Raw genomic sequence first — 17,742 nt, 5'->3', positions numbered from 1 at the left:
AGGATGTGTTGTTTGTCGCTGACACAGCAAATGTGATCCTGAACTCGCTCACTGACTGTTCTCCCAACGTCCGTGCCAAAGCAGCATGGTCCTTGGGGAACCTGACGGACACGCTGATCATCAACATGTAGGTACCAAGTGGTGAAGGTGGGGGTGGATGGGCAGCATTCCTAGCTGGATTCTGCTGGGTGGATTTTACTGATTTGGGGACTGAAATTTAGATTTCTCAAAAATAGTAATAGTATTTCTTTCAAAAAAAAAATCAAGCAATGCCTTATTGGGGAGGTGCTGAATAGTCATCACTGCACTGAGTGGAACCGGCAAAAGTATAGGTGAGCCCAAGGCCTTCTCTTGACTCCTCTAGGTTTGTAGGGTGGGAGCATGGCTCAGTGGTAAGCATCTGCTTTGCATGCAGAAGATCCCAGGTTTGATCCCTGGCCTCTACAGCTAAAAAAATCAGGCAACAGGTGATGTGAAATACCTGTGCTTGAGGCCCTGGAGGGACACTGCCAGTCAGAAGAGACAATACTGACCTGGGTAGTTCAGTGATCTGACTCAGTATGAGGCAGAGAGAAATTACCTGAACAAGCCCTGAGACAGCTTTTGAAAAACCAAAACTTTTTGACAGGGTAGGGATCCTGAAGCCTACAGACAAAATCAGTCTGGGGTCCCTGTTCCTTTATCCTGCCAGCCCAAGTCTCGTATTGAGGTGTTGCCTTGTCTTAGGCCACCCTGAGTGCTTGGTGAAAGAGTGAGTAGTCAGTGTAGTAAATGCATTTTAAAAAGCTTGCCAGTTCCAACAACCCTTTCTCCAATTGCCCAACACACTTCTTTTGCTCTGTGAGAGGTTTTCAAGCCCTTTGCAAGGAGCTGCGGTTCATCCCCTCTAATAGAACAAACCTATTACTTTAAAGCCTTGGCATTCCACGTAGGCCCTGAGAAAGTCCCACTGCAGTCGTATCTTTATTCAGACCCTACTTACAATGATCTGACCTTCCAAGGGTTGATTCCCATAACATACTCAAGACATCATTCAGCCTCCACCCCAGCAGGGGTTATGTATGTGCTAGAGCAGGCGTGTCGAACTCATTTGTTAGGAGGGCTGGATATGACATAAATGTCACTTGGTCGGGCCGGGCCATGCGGACATAAATAAATAAATGGGAGGGACGGAGGGAAAGAAAGAGGGGGAGAAAGAAAGAAAAGGAGGGAGACAATACGAAAGAAAAGGGGAGAGAGAGGGACAGAAAAAGAGGAAGAACAGAGAAAAGCCTTCCCCACACACACCCGGATGCGCTAGCAGCCCAGCGTGACCGCGGGAAGTCCTCCACCCCACCCTCCAGGCTGCCAGCGGCCCCGCGGCCCAGCACAACCACGAGGGCCTCCACCCCATCCCTGGGTGCACCAGCGGGCCACAGCCCAGCGCAACCGCTGGAAGGCCTCCACCTTACCCCCGGGTGCGCCATTGGGCCTGTGGCCCTGCCTTACCACAGGAAAGCCTCCCCCGGCCGTGCCAATGGGCCCACAGCCCATGTTGACCGCGGGAAGGCCTCGGCGTGACCGGACAGAAGCCTTCCCCACTCCCTCCCCGGCCAGGCACGGGCCCCAGGAAGGCCAGAAAAGGCCGGGGGAGGGGGGAAAGGGGGAGTAGGTTCCTTGGCTCCGCGGGCCGGATAAAAGCCCTCCGGGGGCCTGATCCAGCCCATAGGCCGCATGTTTGACACCCTGTGCTAGAGAATCGGCAGAACCAGAAGAACACAGGAATGTTGTCTTTATGAGGATCTAAGATCAAGCTATATTATTCCTCTTCTAATAGATTGGTTTAAATATGTATCTAAATATTGTCGAAGGCTTTCATGGTCAGAGTTCATTGGTTCTTGTAGGTTATCCGGGCTGTGTGACCGTGGTCTTGGTATTTTCTTTCCTGACGTTATTTTCTTTCCTGAATGATCTGTTAATGTGTGAAATCCAAAGCTAATCTGCATGGCTATTGTGGACTGTAATCTTTGTTAGTCTGGAGGTTTTCAGGACAGGAAGCCAAGCCTTATTCATTCTTAAACTCTCCTCTTTTCTGTTAAAGTTGTTCTGATGTTTATGAATTTCAATGGCTTCTCTGTGCAATCTGACAAAATAGTTGGTAGAATTGTCCAGTCTTTCAGTGTCTTGGAATAAGACCCTGTGTCCTTTTTGTGTCAGTCCATGTTCAGCCACTGCAGATTTCTCAGGTTGGCCAACAGATCACTTCAGGATACAATGGTTCTATATTAACATACCACACCCTCATTAGCACATTATCTTGATACTTACAGGACAATGATTAGCACATTATCTTTGATACTTTTTGCAGGACAGTGATTCAGCTCAAACCCTTTCTGACTATATATTACTCTTCCTACACACTTGACACTAAGAGACACTGTCCTTCAGTGTTACTCCTCTGAAGATGCCTGCCACAGCTGCTGGCGAAACGTCAGGAAAGAAAATACCAAGACCACGGTCACACAGCCCGGATAACCTACAAGAACCAATAAATATGTATCTGCTCGTAAGAAAAACATGGCTGTTGCTAAGAATCCAGGCCCCCTGGGCAGCATTTCTATCTTCGAAGCAAACCTGTCGTGCCTGCTCTGGAAGGCGGTGCAGTCTGGCATTTGGCCAGGCCCCAGAGCAGGCAAAGGGACCCACACTCCAAAAGGCTATGCCGTCCTTACTTGGCACAGGTGACCCCAGTCATGGAGAAGCGCCGCAAGAGATGTCTTGCTTTGCATGGTCCACTTCTGCCAGCGAGGATGCCTTGCCCCCGGGCTCTCAAAGTCTCAGAACCAGCTCTCCAGACGTCGAGTGCACGCTCACAACGCTGTTTTTAAAACCCAAGGATGGCCTCACCGTGCAACTTCAAAACAGAAACACTTTGAGCCTCCCAAGCTCTTGAAAATGTACAGCAACACAGCATGTCGTAGAATCCTTCCTCAGCCCACTCAAGCCTGTGACCCTTCCCTTTACAAAATGCTCTTTGCGCATAGAAAGCTAGCAGGCAAGGGAGAAACATTGTGTCCTAATCTTTGCCCTGGCATTCTACTTTTTCCCATGTAGAGTGTTTTTAATGTTGAGGAAGAATTCAGACTCCCCCCCCCCCAAATCCTAGGAGGGGTAGCCTTTGTGCTGTTTCTGCAAACTGGGGATGTTCTTGTACACGGGTGTGAGTCAGGCGAACCCTGTCTGTTGTGCTTGCTCTCTTGCATTCTCTTGTGCTTGCTCTCTTGTATTCTGATTGTCTGTTGTTGTTTTGGGTCACAGGGAGCTCATGGGACAAAGCTTTCAGGATGAATTCTCGGATCTCCTCCTGTTGAAAATGCTACGAGCAGCGATCGAGGCCTCTAAGGACAAAAATAAGGCATGTCCCTCAAAAGCTCTGCTTGTGAATACTATTCATTGCTTCCTCTTATTTATTGAAGATGCTGTGGGCTTGTGGTGTATAACTTGCATGAGAACCCTTAGGTGCCAAGAATAGCCTTGGACCTTCAGTGGAGAGAGATTTGTCTTCCAGAAGTGGCAGCTCAAACTTACGATGCGACGGGGGCACGGAAGGGGTGAAGCGTCAACGCAGCCAGTTGATCAGAACCGGAGCAGGGGTGTCTGCATTTCTGTAGGGCTCAAATGTCACAGCTGGTAACATTCGGAGTTAAAGCTGTGAGACTGTTCTGTAGCAAGTGAAGCTGTTGGGCTTACTCTGGGAAACTGAGTGAGGGGTGTGTGTTTTCTCCCCCACTATGTTCCAGGTTGGATGCTGTAGTGTTCAGTTTGGAGAGAGGGAAGCTGACAGGCAGGAAGTTGGTGAAGTGTAGGCACCGAATGTCTCCAGGTCAAATCTCCCTTTTGCTGTGACCTCAGTAGGTGACCTCAGGCAAATCATTTGCAGTACGGTGGTAGTGCTGTCCTGCTTTTGAGTTATTGCAAGGATGACAAGAAGATGATGGGTTGGTTCCTACTGGACTCTCCATTGGCAGGAGGAGGAGAGGCATTTCCCCTCGATTCCTCTCCTCTCAGCAGCCCTTCATCCCCATGTGCCCCCTCCCATTCACAGGAGGTTTCCCAGTCCCTAGCGTAGCCTCTACTGCAGTCAAAAGGGGCTGCTGGGAAAGTGGGGAGCAATCTGCTTCCTGTACTGGAAAGGTGGTAGTATCCAGTCCAATATATGACCAGTGCTTTGAACACTCCAAAGTGATATGTAAATGCTAACCATTACAAAGATGAACTCCAAACTACATTTTAGGGGATGGGTGCTCTGTGGTTTGTCCTGTGCCTTCATAGTTTTTTTGAACACTGAGTCTGCAGCCTTCTAAGGCTGTTAAAAGGTACTCTGCTCTCAGTGTCGCAGGGAGTTGGGAAAAGGAGGATTAAAAAGAAACAGGTGTATGTTGGGAGGGCAGAAGAAAATGGTCCCTCCAGCTGTTGATAGAGTTGTGATCCCTCTGTTGGGTCGTCTGCTGGTACTGTATCGCCTCCAGGGATCAGGAACCAAGCTGGCAGGATGTGGGGGGAACCAGTCTGATGGAGCCAGGGGTGAGTGGCAGGCAAGGGCCACGTTCCTTAAGCTGCAACCAGAGTGGGTTGTGTGTCCCAAGGCAGGCAGGAAGCTGCGTTGTGAAGCAGCACCGAGCAGGGCAGGAACTGGAGCTGAGCCTGCCAGGGGCCTTGCACCATGCAAGAAGTTGCTAGATGGCCTGGTTTGGAGGGCCAAGGGTAGCTGGATCATCCTTCGGGATCAACAGCCAGAGTGCTGAGTAGAGTGGCGGGGCTGGTTCCTGCATTCTAGTCAGTAGCATCATTTGAGAAACCACTTAGATGGCCCAGGTAGCACCAGATCCTGGCAGCTGGGAACGCTAGAGGTAGATGCACGCTCACATTATCCCACCCGGGGTGTGGTGTCTTCTTTTTCTCGCTCTGGATAGGAGAGCATCTTCAGGATGGGTTATTTTCCTTCTCTTGTACAGGGAGGCAGGTACAAAAATGTTTAATATTTCTATTACTTCTAGTACTTCCTGTCTTCTGGGGGAAATAACCCCCCTCCTTCAGCTCCATTCTGTTTCCTGCCTTGATAGGGAGAGACAGGGTTTTTTGGAAGCTCTCTGCTGCTTAGCTTAGGAAACCTAGTTAGACTTTGGGGGTTACCGCACTTGTATTCCCAGCAATGTATTAAGAGTTTGAAAATGTTATAAAAAATACTGTTCGCACTTTCTATGTATTCTCACCGATGTATTAAGAGTTTGAAAGCGTTATAAAAAATACTGTTTGCACTTTTTTTAGCCCCTTTAGCTGTGAAGACGTCTTCCAACCATTTATTAGCCGTGGTATCCAAAAACCCTTTTAAAGCGATGTTTTTTATAACATTTTCAAACTCTTAATACATTGGTTCTTGTAGGTTATCCAGGCTGTGTAACCGTGGTCTGGGAATTTTCTTTCCTGACGTTTCGCCAGCAGCTGTGGCAGGCATCTTCAGAGTAGTAGCACTGAAGGACAGTGTCTCTCAGTGTCAAGTGTGTAGGAAGAGTCAGAGAGGGTTGGGTTTGAGCTGAGTACTGTCCTGCAGACGTAATGTGCTAATCATTGTCCTGTAAGTATCAAGATAATGTACTAATGAGAGTGTGGTATGTTAATATGGAAGCATTGTATCCTGAAATGATCTGGTAATGTGTGAAATCCAAAGCTAATCTGCATGGCTATTGTTGACTGTAGCCTTTGTTAGTCTGGAGGTTTTTCAGGGCAGGAAGCCAAGCCTTATTCATTCTTAAACTCTCTTCTTTTCTGTTAAAGTTGTGCTGATGTTTATAAATTTCAATGGCTTCTCTGTGCAATCTGACAAAATAGTTGGTAGAATTGTCCAGTCTTTCAGTGTCTTGGAATAAGACCCTGTGTCCTGTTTGTGTCAGGGTCTTATTCCAAGACACTGAAAGACTGGACAATGAACTCTGACCGTGAAAGCCTTCGACAATATCTTAATACATCGCTGGGAATTCAAAGTGCGGTAACCCCCTTTATCTCGTGTAGATTTTATCTCTACTCTAGAATACCTTTTCCCTTTGTTTTTTCCCTCCCCTCCCCTCGTGTTTGTTTTTCCCTTAGTGTTCTGTGTGGGCTCCGTTGCCTCAGGCGAAGCTAGGCATGTTTTCCCACCTAAATAAAATGGCAGTGGTCCGCACAGACGAATATATTTTGCCAGAGGACCTAGACCCAGGCTTGCTGGTTGCCACCCAGAGCCAGAAGGAGCCCTCAGGAAGCCACAATCTCAGTGGCGAGGCACAGAACAAACAATCGGGGGGGAAACGAAAGGGAAACTCGGCGCCAAATTCCAAGAACGCCAAAAAGAAGGAGACAAGCGGCCTGACAGCGGCCGAGACCAAGCGGCACGAAAAGACTCCTAGCCAACCTACAGGAACCAGCAGTGCGGCTCCTTGCCATACCTTAGCTCCCCGGGCATCGGCTTCCATGTCTGTGGATCCGCCCATTCCCTGCCCCGCCGCTCCAAGTACCTCGACCACACATGGATTGTTAGTTCCGCCACATGGATTGTTAGTTCCGGCGGCGACTTCAACCGCACAGGCTCAGACAGCTCAGTCATCGACCGGTATAGTAACACCCGCAGCGGTTCCCCAGGCGGAGGGGGGGTCTTTCTCTCTTAAGAGCTGAACTGATCGAGCTCATTAGGAGCACCTTTGTGGAGGGTCTCCAGGGCCTCCAAGTCACCTCCCCGGACCCATCGCTGAGCAGATACCCCCCAAGGCAGCAGCTACTGCAGGAGCCTAGTCGGGAAAATAGCTTAGAGTCAAGAGCTGACCAGGCAGCCGCCAAGCCACGCTGGTCTACTAAAGAGGCACAGAAGGCCCCTATATCTAGACGTGACCAGCTTAACCTATCCCCCAATACTTCAGACGATGAAGTTGAAGAGGAGGGGGAATTGGAGGGAGGTTTTTCTTCTGAGGAAGAACCACCAGCAGTAGAGGATGCACAGACCAGGCTGTTCCCCCAAGGAGGACTTTCAACCCCTCCTTATTAAAGCATTAGCAGCCTTGGACTTAACAGAGGAGTCTGAGTCCACAGCAAACAGTAAACTAAAGGGGTCTAAGGAATTTTTTCACAGACACTCCTCTACGTCTAGAACCATCCCAGTCCCAGGTTATTTCACTACCCTCATGAGGGCAGAATGGGAAAGGCCCTTGGCCACCAAACAGTTCCCAGCTGTCACCAGAAAATTTTATGCCCTTGCCAACTCCACTAATCAACTCCTTCCGATACCTCTAGTAGAGGCCCCAGTCACAGCCCTCCATTCTACTGATCTGGTCACCAGGGATGGTAAGGGGTCCATTAGGGACCCACTTGACAGAAAAGCAGAGCTGGCCATCAAAAGGGCCCATGAGGCATCCTCCTTGGCTACCAGTGCATCATTCACCTCGGCACTCATGTCCAGAGCCGCCATTATCTGGACACATAAGCTGACCCAGCTTATACCAGAAGAAAACCACAAGGCCTTAGAAGGGGTGTCTAGAGTACTGAAAGCGGTCATCTTTTTGGCGGACTCCACGTTAGATACGATGTCTTTCTCAGCAAGGGCCTTAGCTACCCAAACTGCTGCCAGAAGAGCGCTATGGCTACGACCTTGGCAGGCTGATCCACGGTCCAAGGCTGACTTGATGGGCTTCCCATACCAGGGAGGAAAGTTGTTTAAAGACCCACTGGAATCCATTCTACTGGAAACAAAAGATAAAAAGAAGGCCTTGCCAGAGAGCTTTCGAAAGGACAACAGGAGCTTCTCCTCCTCCTTTCGTCCCTTTCACCCCCTCTCCCGCTTCCGTAATGACCAAAGGAGAAGGTCTTGGACCTCTAACTGAGGCTCCTTTCACAGGGGAGGGCGTTCCTCTCCCCCAAAATACAGTATGGACAGACCGGGAAATAATAACAACCCCCGTCCTTCCAAACAGTGACGACGCAACCTTTCCGGTGAGCCAGTTTGTCCACCACTGGGCAGCTGCTCAAGCAGACAGCTGGGTATGCCAGATCATCAACAACGGTTACAAAATAGAATTTTTTCGTCCTCTGCACATCAACAGCTGTACGACACCTGCTGGATATTCACGCCATAGAACCAGTCCATCCATTGCAGTTCTACCCAGGCGTGTACTTGGTGTTTTTCACCGTCCCCAAGAGGAACAGGGACTGGAGGGCCATCCTGGACCTCAAGTTTGTCAACAAATTTATTCCCCAGAGGAGGTTCAGGATGGAAACTCTGCGCTCCATCACGGAGGCCATCCCGACCACCGCAGGTTCCTCAGATTCATGTGTCAGGGACATCACTTCCAATTCAGGGTGATGCCCTTCGGTCTTTCCTCGGCTCCCAGAGTCTTCACGAAGGTGCTGGTGACCCTAGTGGCGATGACTCTCAGGCAAGGCGTTCAGATAACACCCGTATCTGGACGACACCCTCATCTGTGCCCCGTCCAGAGACCTAAGTTTGCAGCATACCCAGCTAGTTCTATGTCTCCTGGAGAGCCACAGCTCCCTGATCAATTACAACAAAACCCATTTGACATCTGGGGGTGATAATAGATACAGTCTCGAACTCTCTCACCTTACCTCCAGAAAAGGCGGCAAAGATGATATCCTTAGCCAGGAGGATACATTAATCTCCGGGGGCTCGACTGATGGACCTTGCCAAGCTGCAGGGATTAATGATATCCTGTATCCCCGCAGTTCCATGGGCCAGATTTCATGCCAGGCCACTGCAGTGGCTACTTCGTCCACACCAGCAGGACATCCTGATAAAGAGAAACAAACTAATCTTCGTTTCCAGCGAATTGAGTCACAGTCTCCTGTGGTGGATCAGTCACAACAATCTAACCAAAGGCTTGACTTACCTGCACGAGCCTCTGGTTCAGTTGTTCTCAGACAACTAAGAACCCTAACCCTAACCCTACCCCCCTAACCCTAACCCCCTAACCCTAACCCTAACCCCCTAACCCCCTAACCCTAACCCTAACCGCCTAACCTGTCAGGTTGGGGAGCGACCTTCCAGGGACAACCAGCTCAGGGTCTTTGGGAACCCTCTGAGAAGAAGTTAAACATCAATGCCCTGGAAATCAGGGCCATCTTCAAGGCCCTCCTCCACTTCAAGTCTCAATTCCAGGTCAGACATCTTTTGATCCGGACAGACAACGTGGCGGCAAAGGCCCACATCAACAAGCAGGGCGGCTCCCTTTCGTCCACTCTCCACAGGGAAGCCAAGTTAGTACTTACCTGGGCGGAGAAACACCTGGCATCTATTGCGGCGGAGCACATTCAGGGGATCCTGAATGTAGAGGCAGACTGGCTAAGACGTCAACACCTAGACGAGGCAGAATGGCAACTCAACCCGGTAGTATTTTGTCAACTCACCCAGACTCTCGGCTTGCCGAAGGTGGATCTGTTTGCCTCGTCAGGCAACCAACAAGTCGAGAGATTTTTCTCCCGCTACAGCCAAGTCAATTTCGGAGGAGACGGACGCTCTTCTGACCCCTTGGCCTCCGGGACTATTGTATGCCTTCCCACCACTCCTGTTGCTACCGAGGGTCATCCGCAGAATTCGACTGCTCAAGGCCACAGTACTGCTGGTGGCGCCTGATTGGCCCAGGAGGCCTTGGTACCCGGCTCTTCTTCAGATGTCCTTCAGGGACTCCTGGAGGTTGCCAAAAAGACAAGACCTCCTACTCCAAGGACCCATCTGCCATCCAGACCCGGAATGGTACCAGTTGACCGTATGGTCATTGAGAGGAGAAGGCTACTAGCCCTAGGCTACCAGTCTGACATCACCGATACCATCCTAGTATCGTGCCGACCCTCAGTGCACGGCATGTGCAATGCCACCTGGAGAGTCTTTGATGCCTGGTGTCGTAACAAACAGCTCAACCCTCTCAGGCCTCGAGTATGGGACGTGTTCCCTCCAGGAGGGAAGACAGGCCTCAAGGTCGCCACCTTACGCAGACAGCTAGCAGCTATCGCAACCCTAGTGCCGCGAGTTTCAGGGTATTCCCTAGTCAAACATCCACACATCAAGGCTTTCCTGCAAGGGGTCAAAGCCACTTCCCCACCGGTTGTTCACAGATTTCCTTCCTGGAAGCTCCATACAGTCCTGAAAGCCTTTACCAAGCCCCCATTCGAGCCTCTGTGGGCAGTGGATCTTAAATGGCTCAGGATGAAGGTCCTCTTTCTAACTGCAATTACTTCGACGCAGAGTGTCTGAGCTGAGCGCCCTATCCATACGGCCGGACCTGTGTGTGTTCTATAAGGACAAAGTGATCCTGCATCCAGATCCAACTTTTATCCCCAAGATAAACACTTGTTTTCATCGACAACAGGAGATAGTTCTTCCTGCCTTCTCCCCTAACCCACAGTCAGAGAGAGACTGGCAGTGGCGTACCCTGGATCTTAAAAGAGCCCTATGAATCTACATTAGACGCACTGAGCATATCCAAACTTCAGAATACCTGTTCATCACGTTAACGGCACCTAACAAAGGCAAAGGCAAGTCCAGATCCACAGTCAGCTATACCATCAAACGCTGCATTGCCCAAGCCTACAAATCAAGCAATCTCCAAGTCCCATCAGGGATTGCAGCGCATGCCATCAGAAGCACTGCCACTACGGCTGCTTATAACCGTAGTGCATCAGTGGAGGAAATCTGTAAGGCGGCTATGTGGGCATCGGTCTCCACTTTTATACGCCATTATAAGATAAATTTCTACTCATCTAAGGATGCAGAATTCAAACGCAAAGTGCTGCAGAGTGTGGAGGAGGAATAATTTAGCCCACCCAGGTAAGGGACGAAGCTCTTGTAAATCCCATCCTGAAGATGCCCTCATTCTCCAGAGTGAGAATGAGCCTTGGACTACTTACCGTGAAGGCTTCTTCTGCCCTGGAATACGGAGGGCATCTTCCCCCTCCCTTTCTGCCAGCAGCTTCTAAATTATTACACTCTGAATCTATTCAAAGCCTGATTAGAACAGTGGAGGAGGAGGAGCCACACCCCTACCTCATGTTGGTTGGTTTCGACCCATTGTTATACATTTCATGTTTGCCATTGTTTCAGTTTCCAATGTTTACATTGTTTGTTATAAAGGAGGCCATGTTAAGGTGGTCAATCCGATAGAGGCTATTATTTAGGCTTCCTGTTCTTCCTGATGGATGAGCTCTGAAATAGAATGGAGCTGAAGGAGGAGGGGGGTTATTTCCCCCAAGAGACAGGAAGTAATAGAAATGTTAAGAATTTTTGTACCTGCCTTCCTGAACAAGAGAAGGAAAATAACCCATCCTGAAGATGCCCTCAGTATTCCAGAGCAGAAGGAGCCTTCACGGTAAGTAATCCAAGGTTCGTTTTTTAGCAAACCTCGACTGTTTGCCTAACTCTGGCCTAAAATGTACACGCCTCAGTTCAAGTGACATTGATTTCGGTTTTGCAAACCTAGAACACTTAAAGGGAGTGACGGCAGCATCTTTTGTGCAAGTGGCAGAGTATCTCAGTCTCTTCCACTTTTTCCAGGTGAAAAGCAATGCAGTGCGTGCCCTCGGAAACCTCCTTCATTTCCTCCAGCCAGCTCACATAGCCAATCCCAGGTTCGGTGAACCTATTGAGGAATCCGTCCAGGCCCTGATCTCCACGGTGCGAAGTGAAGCCACCATGAAGGCACGCTGGAATGCTTGTTATGCCCTTGGGAATGTCTTCAAAAACATTGCCTTGCCACTGGGTAAGTAAAAACAATTCACTCTTTTTGGTCCCTGATGGTTTCTTGTGCTGCTGTTTTCCCAGTTTGGCACACAGAAGTGAGGCAGTGACTTGCCCTCCCCCCAGGCCCCTTTCTGTGCAGGTTTCCCCTCACTGCTGCCCCACTGCACTACATGTAGTTCCCACGGGTATTATGGTAGCAGGATATCAAAAGAGCCTTGCTGGGTCAGACAAAGGTTCTGGGATTCCAGTATCCATGTCCAGGAGATGCCACCAGAACCCACAGACAGGGTGTGAGGACAGCCGCTTTGTCCTGCTATCTGTCCTCAGCTCTTGGTGTTCAGAAGCGTTCTACCTCTGGACCAGGAAGTTCTGTTGAATTGTTGCTTTGCAGGCGACCCCTTAATAGCCACTCCTGGATCTGCAGTTCCTTTGGTATGCAAGCCCCCTGACACTCTCCCCCAAAATGGAGGGTCTGCGTTGCATTGGCCGAGCACATCCTTTGCCCATAGAAACTCTCTTGGTAGTTCCCAGCATCTGCAGTGAAAAGGACCTTGTTAAGTCTTTTTCTGTGCCTGAGACCCTGGAGAGCAGCTGCAAGCCAGAGTAGACTACTGAGCTTGGCGGACCATTTGTCAGTATGGTTGCTTTGCATGCGTGAGGGGGAGGGGCTTGCATATGGCCCAGTTGTGGCCAGGATCCGGAGTTACTCTATGCTTACCTAGAGTTATTCTATGCTCCCCCCCCCCCTTGAATAGCAGGGACCCATCTCACATCAGAATACTTTTGAGCCTTAGTTTTGAAAGCAGTTTTCCATTGGGGGTGGGCAGGCTGCTGTCTCTTGTAGAAGAAGAAGGGTTGGTTTTTATATGCCGACTTTCTCTACCGCTTAAGGGAGACTCAAACTGGCTTGCAATCACCTTCCCTCCCCCTCCCCACAACAGACACCCTGTGACATAGGTGGGGCTGAGAGTGACTTGCCCAAGGACACCCAGCTGGCTTCATGTGGAGGAGTGGGGAAACAAATCTAGTTCACCAGATTAGCCTCTGCCACTCATGTGGAGGAGTGGAGACTCAAACCTGGTTCTCCAGATCAGAGTCCACCACTCCAAACCACCTCTCTTAACCACTACAAGCCCAGAGCTGCCCCTTGGATGTGTGGGGTGAGACGTGCAATTCTTTGGATCTTGCCCTTTCTTTGTGGGGTCTGTACTTTTCCCAGTGTACACTACCTTGATTCCCTTTTGAGTACATGGGGTGAAGATCTTTTACTTGTCACAGGTTAGCTAGTATTAGAAGTCTACATACAAGTAACTCCTGGGATTTTCAGCCGATGATGGGTGTGAAAGCTTTGCCAGTCTTGGCTGTGACTAGTGACTTTTGTCTGGACTGAACTCTCTAGGAGAAGCCCTTTGGACTGCCCGAGCCTATGATGCCCTCACTTCGGTGGTCAAGTCCTGCAAGAATTTCAAAGTCCGCATCAAATCTGCTGCCGCCCTCTCTGTACCAGCCGAAAGGAAGCATTACGGCACTCCTGAGCAGTTCTCTCACATCTGGAGCTCGCTGGTTGTGGCCTTGCAGAAGAGCGAGGATGCCGAAGACTTCCTGGAGTTCAAATACAGCACCAGCCTCCGGACGCAGCTGTGCCACGCTCTGCTCCATTTGCTGAGCCTGGCTGATGAGGCAGACCTGCCAGCCATCCGGAGATCAGCAGCGGAGCACAGAGAAGCCATCGGAGCCTACATGCTGCAGTATGTGAAGTCTGGAGGCGAAGACGATGAAATGGGGATCGGCGAGAGCTTCCGTCAAAGAGATGAAATCTTGAAGAAGGCTATTGAGCACGTGCGAAGTATCGAAGAACTGTCAACGAGCCCCATGAAAAGGGGGGCAGTAGCTTGTCTGGAAGAAGTCTTGAAAGTCCACAGTGCTGCTGCAGGACTAGCAGAATCTTGAGGATGGCTGAGGCAGCACAAACGTTTTTGATTTTCTATTAGGTGTCCAAAAAGATCTTTCCACTGATTAAATTAAATGTCCTTTAGCCTTACTTGGAGGCTCTGTCTGAGCTCCCTTGGTCCCATAAAACAAACTAGACCAGGATTTTTGTGTGGGCTAGTTAACGTTTCCAAATGTCTGGAGCAGATTTCCAAGCTACCAATGATTCTTCTCTGGGTTTAGCTGCTGTTTTCAAGGTGACGCACAGACCTTATATAAGAATCCTGTTTACAACACTTACTGTAATTAACATTTTTTTAAAACACATGTAGGAAATCAGAACAGGAGCATCAGTTTAGGAGTGTGAGAGCAGTTCACAGTTACTCATGATGATGTTAAAAGTATATAAATTAGGATGAAGTTTCCTAAAGAGGCATTTCGGCGATCCAAGAAGAGCTCTACTCTGGCTTTGGTAGGGAGGAGTGGTTATTTCAAGGGAACTTACTTAAATAGGTATCATACAGTAAAAGTGCTTCCAGTTTGGCTTCTTCATTGAGGAGACTCATTAAAAACACCCCATTATTGTTATCATCCCACACCATAAAGTACCAGGATATAGTCTGAGGCAAAGAAGATTTCCAGTGGTTCTTGTAGGTTATCCGGGCTGTGTGGCCGTGGTCTTGGTATTTTCTTTCCTGACGTTTCGCCAGCAGCTGTGGCAGGCATCTTCAGAGGAGTAACACTGAAGGATAGTGTCTCTGTTACTCCTCTGAAGATGCCTGCCACAGCTGCTGGCGAAACGTCAGGAAAGAAAATACCAAGACCATGGCCACACAGCCCAGATAACCTACAAGAACCAATGAACTCTGACCTTGAAAGCCTTCGACAAGATTTCCAGTGTTTACAAGGCTCCCAGCAAGCTCCAGAAGGAAAATGCTGTCCCTTTGCAGGCAAGATGTGTAAGATTCCTCTCAAAAAATATTTAACAAGATCAGCCCAGATACCTTCCTGGCCTCTGCTCAAAATCCCTCTTTTCCCAATCTGAGGACTGTTAAAGTCTGCCAAAAGGGAATTTTCAACCCTGGCCATTCCATCTCACTTTGGTTTGCCTCATTTTCTGATTTGCATTCCTGGTTGCTGCATTGCAAATGGCTGCTTGAGACTGGTTCAGCCGTCAGGTCTACCAGGTCCATGCCCCTCTGTTACACCCCACGTGTGGCTGACCCTGTTGTGTGCTGGAGTGTCAGCCATAATCATAGCAAGTTTTATGCCCCTAGACTGGGGGAGGGAGAGAAGTGTCCCCTCTTCAGAATTTTCTATTAAGTGGGACGTGCAAACTGTGACTCAATTCAGACAGGACGCTAAAACCATGGGTGGGGAGCTTGAACTACATTTGTCATCATGCCTGAACCAAAAGACCATAGTTTGTGCCAGAATATGAAAGCCGTGGCTTGAAATGGGTTTGTCATTTGTACTGACCCAGGTATGGCAGGCTGTCCAAACTGACAAACCACAGTGGAGGCTTTTTTGCTCCATCTGCAGAACCCCACTGTGCACTGCAGATGGGAGAGAAGTTACAAATTGCAGAGGGTGGGACATTAAATCAGGAAAGTGGCTCTTAAACATAGTTTGGCTGATGTATGTTCAGAAACTCAAACCACAGGTTGGCTTCTATCTAACCAGGGTTAGGGTAAACCTTGGCTTGGCATGGATGTCTGAGTTTCAGCCAAAAGGAGTCGAGTTTCAGCTCTTTCACATGTAGGAAATACCTTATACCCTTTTATGTTTTGCTGCTCTTTCCTTACAGAGATTTTGTATACTGTCTGCCTTAATCAAACAACATGATTACAATCGAATGAATAGCATCAATGTTAACTTCTGTTGTTGGTTGTCCTCAGACTACAGTAAATAGGTCCTGATAAGAAGCCTACCAATGTGGCATTTTCAATTTCCCCTCCCCATTTCAAACATCTGAGGCCTAATTTCAACTGGGCTGCTATCTTTGCAAAGCCTGATTTAAACGGGATGCTGTCCAAATGCAAAGGTCTGTGGGAAAGTGCGTTGGCTTTGCCCAGCATTGGATTTGAATGGAAACCTAAGGCTGAAGAAATTATGAGCCCCCAAAAAGTCACCTGGCCTGAAAAATCATGTTGAACACTTCTAAGCACTGGTTTTTCCAAGTATTACCATTTATTGTGAATTAGCATTGAGTGGACTCTCCTACCAGGGACTTTCCTGCCTTCTGAAAGGGGGTCTAATTTTGTATGACCTTGCTTTGAAAAGAGCTAGTCCCTTTCAGAAGTACATCTGTGAAGAACTGAGAATTGGTCTGCCATTGATTTGGCTGACAAATCCCTGCAATCAAGAGTTCCCACTGATGTTTCACTGGGCAATGAGGCTATCCCACCTCTGGAGAGACTGCAGAACGGAAGCAATGTGCTCTGGGCCGGGTCTTGTACAGATGTCAGTATCAGTGCAGGGGCTGGGAGATGCTGCCACAATGCTTTTACTGTCCTGGTATTAGGCCAGGCTGCTGGTGATCAGAACTCACATGAAAGTGACACTCTCTGCCGTGACCTGCCTTATTATCTGTGTACATTGTAGAGTCCGCTTAGGATTTTATGTAGACTCCAATGTATTTTATACTTGGAATTCCTGGTTTTAATGTTTAACGTTTTAATATTTTTTGCATATGTCTGGCTAAGTGCCGAATCAATAAATGACAGACACTCTCTACCTACATCTGTTGCTCTTGTAGAATTTTTTTAAAAGGCTTGAATCACTGAATGAAACTAGAAAACTCTGAAGTTCCTGTTAGCACTGATCTTAGGATTCAGTTCTGTAGTCCAGGATACAGAACTATTTGTGTTGTAATCGTTGGGCTGCCTTGGAGCTCCGTGGTTCAGCCCTCCTGTCATAATAGGGAAGAGTTTTGGCCCCGTGGAAGAGCTTTGCCTGCAGTAAGTCCCAGGTTCAACCCTGGACATCTCTAGTTAAAAGATCTTGACCCTGCATGCCTGAAATCCTCGAGGGCTGCTCCCAGGCACGTAGCAAGTACTAAACTATGGACCAATGGCTTGCCCTTGTATAAGGCGTCTTTGTATGTTTTCTTGATATGGCTGCATTTTATGTCCTGAATGCCCCGTCTGTCCACATCCTGTCAGGATACTGTGTGTATGTATATGTGCAAAGGTGGGTTGAATTAGCATTTCCAAAGAGGAACAGGGGCGTTTCAGGAGCGTCCAAACCCCCAGGATTTATTTTAAGTGATTCGCCTAAAAGAATGCAAAGGTTGGGTTAGAACAGAGACACAATTTTTCAGGGCAGCAGGTTTCTCTGTGGCTGAAACTTGGGTGTTCCCCCCCCCCCCCGTTTATATAAGGGATACAGAAGAAAAGCGGGAAGGGGTCCATTTGCAAATAAGATATATATGTATATAAAACAATAACTAAATATAACATTTCCAACTAAATAAACAGATTATCTTTCAATGTTTTAACTTCAATTCTACAAAATTTTAGCTGCATAAAACTAGTTGACCCATTCTTATAACTTTGACTTTACTAAAGACAGAAAAGACCTACATATAATGGTCATAATCAGAGTTTTCCCTTGTACGTATTTTTCCCCTCAGCCACCAGTTTCTATGTATCTATAAAACAGTTTCCATTTATCATTAAACTGATCAAAAGTTTCCTCATCATTTATATTCATCATGTAAGTCATTTTGGCCATTGTGGCGTATTCCATCATTTTATCTTTCCATTCTTCCACGTCAGGTAGAGTCAATTGCTTCCATCTTCTTGCAAGAACAGCTCATGCTACCGTTGTAGCATACTTAAAAGAATCTTTTAATTGTATAGACAGTTCAGGTGGCATTATCCCAAGTAGCAAGGTTTTGGGAGTCAGTTCAAATTTTTGCTGAAACATTTTTTGTAACTCACTGTGGATTGTTTTCCAATATCGTTGCATCTTCGAACAGGTCCACCAAACATGAAAATAAGAACCATCAGTTGCTTGGCACTTCCAACAGGCTCCCTGTTTTTCTTTAGTGTTGCTCA

The 17,742-nt window shown here is 48.3% G+C and overlaps 1 protein-coding gene across 1 annotated transcript in view; it reads left to right on the top strand.

Annotated features, from left to right (window-relative positions):
* HEATR6 (HEAT repeat containing 6) overlaps positions 1-13,702 on the top strand; it is a 58,396-nt gene extending 44,694 nt beyond the window's left edge. The window contains exons 19-22 of the mRNA XM_056865040.1: positions 3-127; positions 3,298-3,394; positions 11,567-11,771; positions 13,152-13,702. Of these exons, the coding sequence (XP_056721018.1) occupies positions 3-127; positions 3,298-3,394; positions 11,567-11,771; positions 13,152-13,702 (978 nt within the window). The remainder of the gene's footprint in view (positions 1-2; positions 128-3,297; positions 3,395-11,566; positions 11,772-13,151) is intronic.
* The last annotated feature ends 4,040 nt before the right edge of the window (positions 13,703-17,742 follow it).

This window comes from Euleptes europaea, chromosome 19 (assembly GCF_029931775.1).
Source record: "Euleptes europaea isolate rEulEur1 chromosome 19, rEulEur1.hap1, whole genome shotgun sequence".
NCBI lineage: Eukaryota > Metazoa > Chordata > Lepidosauria > Squamata > Sphaerodactylidae > Euleptes > Euleptes europaea.
This window is presented reverse-complemented; position numbering and strand designations above follow the sequence as displayed.